The sequence below is a fragment of the Microcaecilia unicolor genome, chromosome 6, assembly GCF_901765095.1.
Source record: "Microcaecilia unicolor chromosome 6, aMicUni1.1, whole genome shotgun sequence".
Lineage (NCBI taxonomy): Eukaryota > Metazoa > Chordata > Amphibia > Gymnophiona > Siphonopidae > Microcaecilia > Microcaecilia unicolor.
Genome location: NC_044036.1, coordinates 167,219,563 through 167,232,458, shown reverse-complemented (window position 1 = coordinate 167,232,458; position 12,896 = coordinate 167,219,563). Strand labels below are relative to the sequence as shown.

The window sequence follows — 12,896 nt, the reverse complement described above, 5'->3', positions numbered from 1 at the left end:
CAGTAATTCCCAAACCTGGTCCTGTAGGCACCCCAGCCAGCCAAGTTTTCAGGATATCCACAATGAATATACATGAGAGCGATTTGCATTCACTGCCTCCTGGGTGGAATCCTTTTCGTTTTCATTGGAGGATGTATTCAAATTGGAGTTATGGTTTTTGGTTGGGAGAAGGCAGTTCACATAATCCAGAAGAGACAACACTATTTGCTGATGGGAATAAAGCTGATGGAAATTAGTAACCCCCAGGTGTCCTGGTAAGTGTGTCAGATTTAGTCTGTGACAGCATTATTGGTCAGAATAATTTTGAGCCAACCCTTTTTGGAATCCTGAAGTTTAAGAACTGGAAGAAGCAGCTGTGTCTGCTAAGGGTTAGATGGGGCACCTCCATGAATAGAAAAGCAGGAACCGGGGGGGGGGGGGGGGGGGGGGGGATGGAAGCTAGGTATCCTAGTAGAACCAGTCTTCTACAGATGTTCCTCATGGGAGCCTACGTTGTGTGCTCTGATCTGTTTTTCTAAAGGGGTTAATCAACAGTGATACTTCACCTTTTTCCAGTTAGATTATTCTTTCCTGGAAGATCCTTTCCATTCTCTTAGGAGGCCACGTAGCAAGGATAGTGTCAGGTGATACAGCCTTCCATAATGTGAGAGAGGACCTTATAGGAAACTTTTTTTGTTAAAGTTTGAAGCAAGTTTTTTTTTTTTTTTTTTTGGGGGGGGGGGGGGGGGGGGGGGGAGACACTATTCCGCTTGAAGGATGCATTCTTCAATTTTCTTCCTCCACAACAGATGAGGTGGAGATAAATTCACAACTTTCTCAGAGAGTAGAGACCTGATAGGATGCTCTCCTCCAGGAAGTCAAACATGCAAGACCAGTATTTGGAACCTGAGTTTAGTCCTTAGGGCTTGGTCATTCCTTCCTCTCAATCCTAGCAGGTAGCCTCTTTTCAGTCTTGGGGTGGAGGTTGGTCTCCTTGGGTAATTTTAAAGGAAAAGGGTATTTCTGTGCCCAACACTCTCTCCCTTCTGAATGTTTTTCATTCTGGTGGAATTGGGCTTTCTCTCTTCCGATGGTGCAAAGTCAGGTGATGTACATCAGGGCAGGGATGGCCACACTGAAGTTGGTTGTCAGTCACCTCGGAGATGTTCATATGTGCCCAGGTCATTCTAAATTTTGGGATAGCTTGGTTTACCAATGTGTCCTAGTAAGGCACAGTGGTCTTTTAAGACATTGATTTCAGGAGGGTTCAAGGAGATGATCATCTTGGACCACACCAAGAGTTGGCAAGTTCCAGAGAGCCAGCTAGCCCACTAAGCCATTCGGTTAGAGTACAGGAGTTCTTATAGGCAGAGTTAGAATCTGTCTTCTAGTAAATAATGGTAGGGTAGTGCCCTTGCCTTCATTGTACCCCTTTCCTAAGTGCCTCAGCACTTATGCAGGTCTAGAGGTTCAACATCTTAGGTATAAGGAGTCCTGAGAATTTTTGTTGTTCTTCCTGCCCAGTCTGGGTTAGAACTTGGGTACATCCCACTCATCTGGACTATGATTTGGAGGATAAGGAAGGGAAAATTTTGACTGACTTGTTAATTTCCTTGCCTTGAGTCCTGCCAGACCAGTTCAGAGCCCAACCATGAAAGCTATGGCAGTCAAGGGTTCTTGCTCTGACAGACTGAAAAAACTAACAGTAAGTATGTTATAGCCCAGTCTGAAGGTAGTTGTACCCCTGGTATATGGATATTTGATTCCTGGGTTAGTGACTATGAAATTATGATTTGAAATGCATCAGGTTTGGCTTCAATGATGAATTGGAAACCCAGATCATAACAATTCCCTTCTGTTAGCTTTGATATAAAACACTGAGGAGCTGAAGGCAGCACCAGCCCTCTGTTAGGGGAGTGAGGTTCAATTTTGCTGTTCCATCTCCTAGCAAAGGGACATAACTCGCTTGTCTGGACTGGATTAGCAGGACTCGAGGAAAAGAAGTCAAAGGCAAGTCCAAATTCCCCTAAATAGAAAGGATATTGGATTCAGAGAGGGAGAAGAGAAATTAAGCAGGTAAATTAAGTTGTATTTTCTTCGTGCCCCATAAATATTTTGTTTGGCTCCTATGTGTGTGTGTGTGTTTTATATATATATATATATATTTTTGCAACCCATCAACCTTGCAACCTAATAGCCTTACAGTAAAAAATAGCACATCACATTTCCTTATTTGCTCTTGTTTCCTTCCAAGTCCAGTATGCTTGCTTTTTGTGGTATAAACCGATGAGTCATTCTGTCATAAATGCATGAATTTAGATTTTTATATCAGCTAATCCAGATCTGTCAGATTGAGCTTGAGCTGCAATAGTACTACACAGCTCAATTTTGTGGACTGGAGCTTGTCCAGATGTGTAAAGGTTATGGAACCAGGTTCTTTATAGGGTGGCTTAGGTAGTCTAAGGTTACAGATGTTTGTAAACTTACAGCTTGAACCTTTATTTTATTAAGGTCTTTAAAATGACGAAAGAGAATCCATTCCTCGCTATTGATTTGTGTTTAAGATCTGAACAGCAACTGCAATTGCCCAAGGGTACAATGACAACAAGAAGGGGAAAGAAAGGGTGGGTAAAGGGAAGGGAAATGGAACTTGATATACCGTCTTTCTGAGGTATTTTGCAACTATATTCAAAGCAGTTTACATATATACAGGTACTTAAAGGGGATAGAGAAAGGAAGAGCCATGGCGACCCCAAAGTAGAATATAAATTATGTAGTTCCATATGATTTCCTGTCTCTTAAGTGCAGCTGTCTAGACTAATGTCACAGGTGACAAGATGTAACTAATTACTTCATGCAAGCTGTCTGATGCTATTTTGACAAGTTAGCTAATATGGATCAATTAGATCCAGTGGGTAATTAACATGTGACATTTGTGTTATTCTAGGGATACCTTTAAAAATGTTTCATGACTTAAAAATATATATTTATTTTTTAAATCAAAATTTCTGTTTGCAGTGTATGCTTTCAAATTATGATATAGTTCATGTTGTATGTTTTCTTTGTTTCTGGAAATTGTTGTTCTCGCAAACATTAGCAAAACCTTGAGTCATGCAGTAGGAAGATATGTGATTGCAGTCATGACTGTGGTACCAAATCCATAGCTAAATCTTTTATAGACTTTCCTCAAAATTCTTGTCAACACAAATCATATGTAATGTTTAAGACTACACGTAGATGCTGCTTTAAACAAACACAATGATGACTAATATTTTGTTCCTGAAGAGATTACATGCAGGTTGGATTTAAATGTTAACTGGAATCGAGGAATGCTAGAGATATTACAGAATCAAAGTGACAATATTTGTTGCCACAAGAAGCCCTAAGGGCATGCAGTGGCTTTAATTTGTGTAACGTCTTCATTTGTAAACTGGCAGGGAGGAGCAATATACTGCTGCCATGATTGATGGGTTTCGAAAAGGGAACAGAAGACTGAAATTGTTGCAATTGGCCATTGTTAATGACTATGAATAATTTCCACCCCAGGATCTTTCTCTTTTAGTAAGAAGCTCACAATTTTAATTTAGAAAAGATAACATTCTGAGCTTTTGATCCCGTTTATGCTGTGCAATAATTAAATATGTATTTAACACTTAGTTTAATAGGCAAACTAAGTAGATTTCACCAGAAAGCTATTAGGAACCAAGTGTGCATAAAGTCTACAGTGCATACTGTTTGGTTCTAGCACCATGCAGCTGTGCAGTTTGTCTTTGCTGGCTCCTCAGCTGCCCAGTGGTATATGCAGCAGGCATTGACTAGGGTCCCCATACCCTATATGGTACCTGTTGCTTTTGTTTATGCCTTTTGCAGAAGCACTTCAACCAGACTGTCTCAAAAATTGCTTAACTTGATATGCCTTCTATCCACTATAGATAGTTTTCCAACTGTAGGACTGCGTTCTATCAAAAGGGTAAACAAATTGAAAGATGACCAGAATTGAAACCACTTTTCCCCTTTCTTTGTGTTTCTTATTAAAGCGAATTGGCCCCAAGATGTTGGATCATGAAGGAAAGGAAGTTCCAGGAAACAGGGGTTATAAATATTTTGGAGCAGCGAAAGATTTACCTGGTGTCCGAGAGCTATTTGAGAAAGAACGTAAGTAATTGACAGCTTTTCTTAAATGAATTATCTATGTGGTAGTGGGTGGCCCTAATGAAACCAAGCAACTTATAAACGACAGGTTTGCCAGCTGGAGCGTATGTGATGTAAGTCGAAGTCTCTAGCTGATTGGACGAATTGGAGAAGAGCAGCTAATGATTATTTGACCCAGTTAAGATTGGCTAAGTGTGAATTTTTTCATGTTCAGAAACCTAGAGTTTTGTTTAAGATGGTGAATATGCTTTTGTGGGCCCTAAGGAATTGGGAATGCTGTCTTTTGCTGGGGGAGTTGGCTGTGTTTTTTAGAGACAAGATTTTGAATCTGAAACCCAAGTCTACTGGGTAGGAGGGTGCTTACTACTGAGGTCGATGGAATTGGGGAGAAGTGTCTGCTGATGTTGCAGGAGTTGGCATCTAGGAGAGTAAAAGAACTGGTCGTCTCACTGAAGGTTTCCTTTATGCCAACAAATCCAGCCCCAATTGTGTTGTTCAAGGAGTGTTCAGATTATATGTTTGTCTGTTTAGCACAAATTATTAATGCATCACAATGTACGGTCCTGCAGTATTGAAACAAGCAATAGTTTCCCCATTGTTGAAAAGGAAGGATTGGGTGGGGCAGTCGCCCTATATCTAAATTTATCTATGGCTAAATTATTGGAAAAGGAAGTGGTTTCCCCAAGTTAGTACTTTTTTTTTGTTTGCTTTTTTTTTTTTTTAGAAAACAGAAATGGTGGCTAAGGGTCTGTCTGGCTTTAGAAAGGACTCTGATACAGAGTCAGTGTTACTGGCTTTGTTGGATGAGGTCTATTAGGTACTACGTTTGGTTTCTTATTCTTAATTACTTTTTCATTATAACTGTTATTTCACAATAAGTGTAAATCAGTGAACAAGCTCCTGCTTGAATGTATCTTGAATTTTATTTTTTAGAGAACAATGTGAAAAATGTACAATGATGTGAAGATTTCTGCAAAGCATTGTACCTATTTAGATAGTATGCAGGGAATATGAATCCTCATGTACCCTTATCTTCTGGGAAGTCTAATTTCTGTTTTTTCAGTTCAAGCTTTATATCTGGCTAAGGCTTGTAACGGAGCTTTCTCTGTTGTTGATCCCTTTCTTTTGGAACTCTTTAATTCAAGAAATGTTATGTATGTTTGCAAAATTGTGAAAGCACATTTTTTAAGTAGGCTTTTGATAAGGTTTGGTACTTTGTGTCCTATCTATGCTTATATGTGTGTACGTGTGTTTTTTGCATATACACTTGCATTGCTATATTTAGATATTTGTAATCCCATAGCAAGTGTTTTGGATTAGTTGACCAAGAACAACTGAAATAAATGAGTTAAAAGAAACTTTCTTGTGATCAGGTGAGAATGAGTTAGTGATGGTATTACATTTCATCTAGCTGTCCCTCCTCCAAGGAAAACAAGAGCTGAGCTTATGAAGGATATTGATGCAGAGTATTATGGCTACAGAGATGAAGATGATGGAGTCTTGGTGCCTTTGGAACAGGAATATGAAAAACAAGGTTGGTATTATTGAATCTATTTCGGATTTTCTGTTCTTTTCCTGAGGAAATGGTATGATAGTCAGCAAGCTGAACTCAGGGACAAGCACAGGCAATATGTAATCTAATCCAGTCACGATGAATTGAATAATTTGAAATAATAAACTTCATTGTCTTGAGTAGCAGTTTACTTGCTCTTCCTTAGCTATCTATTGTGTAGCCTTCATTTAAAACTCAGTTTATAGGTTGTCTAATCAATTATCAAAGTAAAAGGGTTGCATTTAATGCTTGCAGACTGGGGGAGGGTTAACTTTCTGTATGCAGCATATGTGCAGACCTCATTACCAGTTAAATAGAATTGTTCCCCATAATGTTTTCAATTTGCTATAACAGGGTGCTTTTTGTCCTTTATAGAACTCTACTGTAGCTGAGTATGTATGCCTAGCATTTAGGTGGGATCACTTCAGCCAGCCACAAAGCTGGTGTTAAGTGAAAGTGCCTAAGTGCAGCAGCAACCATGGAACTTACAATATTCTGTAAGTTACATGCGTAAGTGGGAGCCCTTCCTATGTCCTCCTTATGTTCCACCCCTATACACACCCCCTTGCAAATACACGCAATGTAAGTTAAGCTGGTATTTGCTGAAAAACACTTAGGCAGTATGCTAGCATTTATGCACTTAAGTGTGCACATACACATGTAAATGTTAATATTTTACACATCAATGCATGTAGGTTATAGAATTGCCCCGTATGAGCCTAATCGATTGAGACACCATCCTAACTGATTTTATCTGGCAGCAATTCTTGGGGTGCATATACATACCCTGATGCAGATCTGCTTCTCTTGCTGCAGATGACTGGGACTCCAGTGGTAGCTTGTATTGGCAGAGTCCTCATGTCTATGCCTGCATACATGCATTTCCTGATGCAAACATGCTGCTCGTCTGCCACAGATGGCTAAGGTGGGGGGAGGTGGCAGGAGGGACGATATGCAGTAGTGCTCTGTGCAGGCCTTGAAGGGAAAGGCTGTAGCAGTTAGTCTGCACGCCCCCCCCCCCTTCCAAAAAAAAAAAAGAGCAGCACCAACAGATGAGGCGGCTTAGAACAGAGATATTTGAGGTTAAGGAGAAAATGACACTTGAGATGGTATATAGAGGTGAGAAACAGTCTGGGGATATTTGGAAAGGAACAGATACTGATGGGGCTGAGCTGTGATAAGGGGAAGCATTGGTGGAGATTTGCTGGTGGGGGAGGAGAGAAAGAAACAGGGGGCCACCAGGCTTCCTCTTTCCCTCACTAGTCTTTCCACACCAACCTGCCCATGAATCTGTCTCTCTGTACCCAATCCCAACCATATTCTGTCTCACACAGTCCATCTCCATTAGCCATGGAAGTGCTCACACTGGCCCAGTGAGACTGTGTAAGATGCAGGGATCTTGGCTCAGGGCACCTATAGCTGTAATGTCTTGGGAGGTGATGGTTGCTAGATAGCACATGACCAGAAATATTTGGGAGGCAGGCAAGCATAGAGAACTGCAAGGTGGTGGGAATATTAACATCTGATGAGGGAAAGAGAAGATGTTGGATGGGAAGGGGGGTATAGGAGCATTGGGGAATACTCTAGATGGTACTGCTGGATTCAGACTTTGAAGGTGGTGATCTAAAAAGTCTCCATGGAGTTCCATGTAATGATACAAAAAAAGCAAATATAGAATTCAGTAAGTCCAAAAGTGAAAGCAAAGCAGCTCTAATTTAATTATGCCCTCATCGCTTCAGTATAGTGAGATGATGAGTCCCCATTCACTAGTTTTATTTTACTACTTGAGTGTTACAGTGGAGTGGAGGAGTAGCCTAATGGCTGAGAACCTTGGGGAACTGGGTTTGATTCCCACTTCAGCTCCTTGTGACCTTGGGCAAGTTATTTAACCCTCCATTGCCCCAAGGACAAAACTTAGATTGTGAGCCTACTAGGGACAGAAAAAGAAATTACGTATAATATATTATATACTAGTAAAAAAGCCCCGTTTCTGATGCAAATGAAACGGGGGCTAGCAAGGTTTTCTACTGTGTGCATGTTTTCTACTGTGTGTCCCTGCCCTCTCTCCCCTCCCCCCTCTGAGTCCTTCATTGTTACAGAGAGTGCGATTTGATTTCCTGCTTTGCTGTTTTCCTTCACTGTTTGTGTTAGAGAGAGAGCGAGGGCGGGGCAGACACTCATGGGGAAACCGGATATCTCTCCCCCTTCACACTTCCGGCTGGAGGCTTCATAGAACGTTGGTGTTGCCTTTTATATATATATATATATCTACTATAATAAAACTCACCCTCAACGTTCTGAGGACACTGACGTCAGTGAAGCCAAGCTCTGAATTCCTTCAAAAAGGTTCGAAGGTTCGTGGTGGTGAAGCCACCAAAATCTCTCCGGGCCCCGCCCTCGAGGGCGGAGCAATGGCAGAACAACGAAGGGGTTAGCAGGGAGGGAGGCACGGAGGAGGGGTGGGAAATCGCTCCGGGCCCCGCCCTCGAGGGCGGCGCAATGGCAGAACAACGAAGGGGTTGGCAGGGAGGGCGGCGGGGGGGTGGGAAATCGCTCCGGGCCCCGCCCTCGTGTCAAACGTTATGACGTTGGGGGCGGAGCAATGCCAGAACAACAAAGGGGTTGGCCAGGGAGGGAGGGGGGGTGTTGGCGAAGAAAACCTTGCTAGCGCCCGTTTCATTTGCTCTGAAATGGGCTTCTTTTACTAGTATATATTTAAACCACTTTGTACCCACAGAAAGGCGGTACATCAAATCTATGACCCTTTAGCCCCACCTCTTGAATGATTTGCAAAAATTCACTCATTTGGCAGTAACACAGAACAATTAATATAAATGAGCTACTTATACAGACAGTTGCTTTACTTTTTGCAAAGATTCATGCCAAAGAAACATAAGAGAACCTCCTCAAAATGACGGTACAGTCCCTGCGTCACGTTGCTATTTATGTACACACTGAACTGAACAGTGACTACTGCCAAAACTGACTTGGTTACGTGACAGCTTGCCGTTGGTTGCAAAGCTATTGGGGAAACATCCACAGACCCAGCGAAGAACTGTTTCTTGGAGTCTTTCATTGACATGTTTTGGCACTTAGCCAGGTTTCCATGCTGTTAATATATATTCAGGTTTAGAACAAATGAGGAAGGAAGTGCTAGGCCATTCAGTAATTGCTTAATAAACAAGATCACAAAAAATAGATCTGGCATATCTGAGCTAGTGATGCAAAATCAAACACAGCCATCCTGAAATTTTGATTTATCATTTTTCCTCTCTTTAATTCTCTTCCCAACTGGGAGGTAGAAAAGCTAAAAAAGTACCAGAATTCAAGCATTCATGGGACAGATTCAAAAGGATCGTGATAGAAGGGGGGGGGGGGGGGAAGTGTGAACAAGTTCAGCCATCAAGGGCTGAAAACAGGATTTATTTTCACTGAATCCCTAATAAATATGCATGAGAGTTTGCATACGATAGATACGCATGCATACTTCTTCCATCTCATGCAAATTGATTAGGACAGTGTTTCCCAAACCTGCTCCTGGAGGCACCCCAGCCAGTTAGATTTTCAGGATACCCACAAAGAATATTCATGAGAGATTTGCATGCACTGCTTCCACTGTATGCAAATCTCTTCATGAATATTCATTATGGGTATCCTGAAAACCTGACTGGATGGTGTGCCTCCAGGACCAGGTTTGGGAACCACTGGATTAGGGATTTACTGAAAACCCAATCTGTTTTTCACACTGAAGTTTTGCACCTCTGCTATAGCCGAAGTATGGTGTTAGGAGTCGGAAAAACAGAACTCTTTTGTAAGAGTCTCTTTGTCTCCATTATTGTAACTTTAGCAACATTGGAGTAGAATTGAAACCACCACTGAATTCAACATGGTATGGAAGGGAATGGAATTAAATATATCAGATGTTGCTTTATCAATATGGTTTGTTTTGTAATATATACAAAATCCTGCTTTTGTCGTTTACTCTTAGTTATTGCAGAAGCTGTGAAAAAATGGAAGGCAGAGAGAGAAAATCAGCTTGCCAGGGGAGAGAAAGTAGAAGAGGAGGACGTCAATATTTATGCAGTTAATGACAAGGAGGTAATAAAACGATAAAGGGTTCAGCAAAAATTACCAGCCTTTTAATGTCAGTTTATACTTTTAAAATTATTTTAGTACAAACATGAACATATTAATGCATAACAAGTTGACAGTACAAATTGTGTATCTTACCTGTAATAAACAAGCTAATCTCCATACTTCCTAAGAAGAAAGCAAAAACTGAAACAAAAAATAAAAATTGAACAAGCTGATAGAACAGCAGGTAGTCTGAACTCTATACTGCTATCACAGAATATTAGGGATATTCATTTATTAGAACACATTGGATTCATTTGCGTGTCTTAATTATAGTATGTACAGATTTGACTGTTTGTAAATTAGAGGGCAAATGAAACCATTGTGCAGGTTCCCCCAGGCCACCCTTCCACCACCTGTAGGCCCTTCTTGGGCCTACCTTAGAAGCCCTGGTGGTCTAGTGGTCTCTTTGATGCAGAAGCGATCACCAGCCACTCCTGCCCATGCCATCTTCAGTCTCAAAATGGCTGCTGCGACCTCCCATGGCAGCCATTTTGACTGAGGATCAGTCATACTCCAAAGAGGCCACTAGACCACCAGAGATTCTAAGGTAGGCCAGGGAAGGACCTACAGATTGTGGGAGGGTGATACTTCTGGTCAGAGGTAGGGGGGATATTCGCTGTTTTAGCCGAAAATACACTGGCATTTTTGGCCGAAACAAATATGGCTGAACCTGGATTTCTACACCAAAACTTGATCAGCCTGTAGCATAAACCTACATACAGTCGGCACATTAAAAACAGATGAGAAACCAAAAGCACCTGAAAATCATAAATTTGGAGAATCTGAAAATGAACAATTTCCTCAGCAACCCTCCAGACCGGTCAAGACGCTTGGGTTATGCATGCCTACCAGCAGAGGGAGACTGAGAACACTAACTTCAAACTGAGTACATATAACCTGTGCTAGCCCTCTATCTCCAGTATTTTCTCAGTCTCAGCAGAGGGTAGACATGCAGCCTGTGCAGCTTGTCCGGTCTGGTGGGATCTTGTGAGACTAGTTAATTTTTCCTGATTTCTGGGGATAAGTTGGTGATACAGTTCTTCCCTGTGCCTGGAACGCTGTAGTGTGCAAGGGGTTGGTAGGTCCGGTGGGGCCTGCCATTGTCCCCTCTGGGGTGTCACACCCGGGTGGCCGGGTCCCTCCCCCCGACTGGCTCTCCCGTTTTGGCCAGAGTTGTGCCTCGGCTGCAGTGTTAATCCTGCAGCCTTGAGTGCCATTCAGATTCTAGCAGCAGGGCTCAAATAAAGTTTAAAAAAAAAAAAAAAAAAAACTCCTCGTGTAGAGGACTGCAGGAGCTGCACTCCGGGGTCTCCGGAGTTGTTCAGCCGGTCTGGGAGAGCTGAGTCAGTATTCAGCGCCGGTGAGTGTTGGTTTTCTTTCTTTTAACTTCGCCGGTTGCAATCAGCTGTTTTTTGTTTAGACGCGAGTATGTCGGGGAAGCTCCTTCGTTGCCGGCTGTGCGCGCGTCGGGGTGTTGACGCGGCTGGCGGTTCCTGCCGGTTTTGTGGAGAGCCCAAGGCCCCATCCCTCGCGCCACCGGTGTTAGCTGCGGAGGCTCCTTCGGCGGGATCGCAGGAGAGTTGTGCGGCTCAGGTTGGCGCTTCAGCGGCGGTCCCGATTTTGGCGGGAACCGCCGCCATCTTGGATTCGGGTCTTTTGGGCGCTGAGACGGTCGTGGGGCCGCAGCCCCTCCCGATTTCGAGTCCCGCTGGGGGGGAGGCCTCAGGCAGCATGGGGTTCCCTCCTGAGTTTGTTTGGAGTTTGTTTCAGGCTTGGAAAGCGGGCCCATCGGGTGCGGAGTCCCTTAGTCCTAAGGTGGTGGGGGCTACCGCTAAAAGACCACGTGTGGAGTGCTCTGAAGATGTAGAGGTCTTTTCTCCTCCGGATTCTGAGGGTGATTTTAGCCCCCTGGAAGAGGAGGAGGGGTCGGTGGCAGGGCAGGATGGGGACCTGTCCTTGCCTGGGGAAGACCCCTCGGTGGTTAGGATTTTTCACAGGGATGAATTAGCGGACCTCATTGAGCAGGTGTCTGCCACTTTAAGGTTTGATCCTGCGGCAGCTCCCATTGGGGATGGGAAGCAGGTGGATCCTTTGGTCAAGGGGATCAGGCGGGTCTCTCGCTCTTTCCCTATGAATGCGGACTTGAGGGATATGATCACGCAGGAGTGGCATTCGCCGGAGGCTCAGTGTAAGGTGGCTCGAGCTATGACTAAGCTCTATCCTCTTCCTCAGGAGGACAGAGACTCCCTCAGGCCCCCGACTGTGGATGCCGTGGTTACGGCAGTGACTAAGGCTACTGCTATTCCAGTGGATGGGGGGGCCGCGTTGCGGGACCCTCAGGATAGGAAATTGGAGACCTTCCTAAAGCGCAGTTTTGATCTGTCGGCCTTGGCGCTGCAAGCGTCTGTTTGTGGAGGTCTAGTGGCTCGGGCTTGTTTTCGCTGGGCTGAGAGGCTCCTGGATAGTCCGCAGGCTGATAGGGCTTCTCTTGTTCAAGATCTGGCCAAGTTGGAGATGGGGTCGTCGTTCTTAGCGGATGCGCTGTACGATTTGTTGAGGGCCTCGGCTAAGAACATGACCTTTGCGGTGGCGGCTCGGCGGGCCCTGTGGTTACGGGGCTGGGTGGCCGATGCCGCCTCCAAGACTAAACTTTGTTCCCTCCCTTTTAGAGGCTCTTTGCTTTTCGGGGAGGAATTGGATAAGTTGGTGAAGGGTCTTGGTGATGCTAAGGCCCCTCGGCTTCCTGAGCTTCGCCCCAAGGTGTCTAAGGGGGCAGCAGGGCGGGGGCGCTTTCAGGAGGCTCGGCGGTATCGGCCCGGTAGGTCCTCTGGGGGGACTAGGGGTCGGTTTTTCCAGAGAACCCAGTCCTTTCGAGGTGGCCGTCGCGGGGGGCGAGGCTCCTCTTCGGGAGCGTCCGGTACGTCCCGTGTGTCTCAATGATGGTTTGGGGACCCAGCCTTTGGTTCGCGTGGGGGCTCGCTTACGCTTGTTTTACCAGAGGTGGGTCCAGATCATGTCAGACCAGTGGGTACTGCAGATAGTGCGAGACGGGTACGCCCTAGAATTCGACAGTCCC

General features: G+C 44.2%; 1 protein-coding gene across 1 annotated transcript in view; it reads left to right on the top strand.

Moving 5' to 3' along the window:
* ISY1 (ISY1 splicing factor homolog) overlaps nt 1-12,896 on the top strand; it is a 56,050-nt gene that overhangs the window by 32,572 nt on the left and 10,582 nt on the right. The window contains exons 7-9 of the mRNA XM_030206052.1: nt 4,017-4,134; nt 5,543-5,665; nt 9,672-9,781. Of these exons, the coding sequence (XP_030061912.1) occupies nt 4,017-4,134; nt 5,543-5,665; nt 9,672-9,781 (351 nt within the window). The remainder of the gene's footprint in view (nt 1-4,016; nt 4,135-5,542; nt 5,666-9,671; nt 9,782-12,896) is intronic.